This window comes from Sphaeroforma arctica (assembly GCF_001186125.1).
Source record: "Sphaeroforma arctica JP610 unplaced genomic scaffold supercont1.78, whole genome shotgun sequence".
Lineage (NCBI taxonomy): Eukaryota > Ichthyosporea > Ichthyophonida > Sphaeroforma > Sphaeroforma arctica.
In genome coordinates, this window is record NW_014040480.1 from 44,719 (window position 1) to 47,596 (window position 2,878).

The following is a 2,878-nucleotide window of genomic DNA, read 5'->3' on the forward strand; positions in this document are numbered from 1 at the left end:
ATATACTATATATACATATTACTAAATAGTATATATATATATATATATATATATATATATATATATATATATATATATATATATATATATATATTATATATAATATAAACATATATGTATGTATGTATAGATATATATATATATATATATAAATATATATATATAAGCCTATGTTTGTACCGTGTTCAAACTCGAGTAGACCCATATGCTTTGCTGACGATATACTGGCCTTTTCGATTCAATTACTACCTCCAAACGCCTCTTACACTCATTTCCGTATGGTTCCTCTACACATAATAGTGCGCATGATGGTGTCATCCCCGCTCAAGGCAAAGCTATCATGAAGACAGACATCTCCATCGCTATCCCTGCCGGCTGCTATGGGCGAGTTGGTATGTTGGTTTTTACTGTCATGTAGGTACTTGGTACAGACCTATGTTCTTTAATTTGTATGGGGGGGCTGGGTAGTATCTCACAAATACGTCCCCATCCCGTGGATGCTCGATGAAGACCGCCTCTTGCTTGAGCACGTTTCCACGTGCTGAACATAACTCAGTGAGTGAACAGCTTGTACTTGAGCGCGCTCTTTGTATCAGTGTGAACGTTGGCCATGAACAAATCGTGCGGTTGTTTGTCTTGCGAGCCACACTCATCAACACACGTCTCACCGTGTGCTGGCGCGAATCATAGAATGTTGGTTCAATCGCAATAACGACATTCAATGGTAGTTTTGAACGCCGATGCAAGTATTTCGAACATGCATACCGGATTCTTCGCATACATAAGATGGTACTCTCGACATGCTGATGTCTGCATTTCGTGGGAAACATCTCCAATATATATATATTCATACTTACGAACCATACATTTACATGTACGTACATACATGAATATGTATACTGATACATATGCTAAATTTAAATGTCCGTTTAGTTGTCATGATTAGCATACCACCTGCCGACAATGCCCACCAACAAAAACCTCACGATTCAATATTAAAAACTTCCCGGTAACTTTGGTGTAGGGTGAGTCTGAAATATCTGTGCCTATTTAAACATACAAACATACAGTTGTGCCACGGAAGCTTATCGAGAAATAACGCCCTCCATACACACCATACAATACAAAGCGAGTACGTCTATCCAATCGAGAACCCCGCGTAGTTAGTGAACCTTGACTGTCCTATACCCTACCTTAGTATATCTGTTTATCGCTTCACGGTCGGGCTGTCGTGGAAGCATCTGACCAAACTATAACGTCGTGGAAGCATCTGACTAACCTATAACCTACCTTGGTATATCTATTTATAGCTCCACGCTCGGGCTTGTCGTGGAAACATCACATTGATGTTGGGGCCGGTGTCATTGACGGCGACTACAGGGGGAATGTGGGTGTAGTTCTGTTCAACCACGCTCAAACCGACTACAACGGTATGTGTGCATCTCACGTTGACTGGTGTTGTGCATACTAATTAATATGCTATACTTGTAGTCGAGTACGTGAATCATTGTATACCTTACGGATATCTGAAAGCCGGTACGAAAGCGTGCACAAATGTGGGAACATGGTGCTTGTTATTCTTAGGGAGCAGTTGTATAACTGTATGTCAGATGCATATGTATACTTAATGATTCTAAATTCATACGTACATGCGTATTACATATATAGTGGCCAAGGGAGATCGCGTTGCGCAGCTGATCCTGGAGAAGTACGTCGTGGCCGAGATTGAGGAAGTTCAGGTGCGTGATCGTGTAGCTTCTGTGTATCGTCGACGTTTCGGATCTTTGCTGTACTACACATACGAGCTCATATGCGTATGGATTGAGCGATATCGCATTACGCTAATATGCGCAACCCACTGTGTCAACGCTTTAAGTTGTCATTCTTTTGTCCTTGCGTAGCAACATTGCCCGTACAAAGATTTTATTTTCTTCGCATCACATTATTTAATAGGTAGTATCTACTGTCTCCCACCACAATTCGTGGAGCTTTGAATCATACCAGCTGTTTGAGCTCAGTTCTTCCCCTGTGGTATAGAATCGTATAATCGCAGCATTTACTGCCAAGATCACATTGAAATTATTCATATACAGGCCACTATGACGCAAGATCGTAACATGCCCGCATCTATTACGCATATCATGTCGTGCTTAATCTTTGAACTGACCTGTCAATCTATACAGGAGCTAGACGAGACGGTACGCGGCGCTGGTGGGTTTGGATCCACTGGAAAGAACTAAACACACCTCGTATATGTGAGACCACACTCAACAAACACCGATATACAGCCGGGAGGTTGACGAATATAGATACTGAATCAGTATAAAATAAAATAAATTCTACCTGTCTATCCATATCTACATATTTGAATGCACTATATGCATACATCTTCATATATATATATATATATAGATATATATATAATATATATATATCTATATATATATATATATATATACAAATATATATATATATATATATATATATATATATATATATAAATTATTATTATTAATATTGTTATTATTATTATTATTATTACTATTATTATTATTATTATTATTATTAATTTGTGTGTGTGTGTTTATGTCTATGTATATTCTATATATATACATGTATATACCAACTATGTATATATATGCATTTATAATATATATATATATATATATATACTCCACAAAGGGATTAGCATGGAGATAGGATAGTTTTATATATATATATATATATCATCTATTGTTTAATATCTATATATATATACAATACTATGAATATATACTATACTATTCATACATATATACTATATATATATATGTGTGTGTGTGTATATATGTATATCTTCATATATATAAATATATATATATATATATATATGTATATA

The 2,878-nt window shown here is 36.0% G+C and overlaps 1 protein-coding gene across 1 annotated transcript in view; it reads left to right on the forward strand.

The window, feature by feature from the left end:
* The window catches only part of SARC_01856 (dUTP pyrophosphatase), a 2,734-nt gene extending 386 nt beyond the window's left edge, over positions 1-2,348 (forward strand). Inside the window, exons 2-5 of the mRNA XM_014304407.1 lie at positions 301-392; positions 1,311-1,430; positions 1,669-1,739; positions 2,184-2,348. Of these exons, the coding sequence (XP_014159882.1) occupies positions 301-392; positions 1,311-1,430; positions 1,669-1,739; positions 2,184-2,240 (340 nt within the window). The 3' untranslated portion in view covers positions 2,241-2,348. The remainder of the gene's footprint in view (positions 1-300; positions 393-1,310; positions 1,431-1,668; positions 1,740-2,183) is intronic.
* Positions 2,349-2,878: the final 530 nt, after the last annotated feature.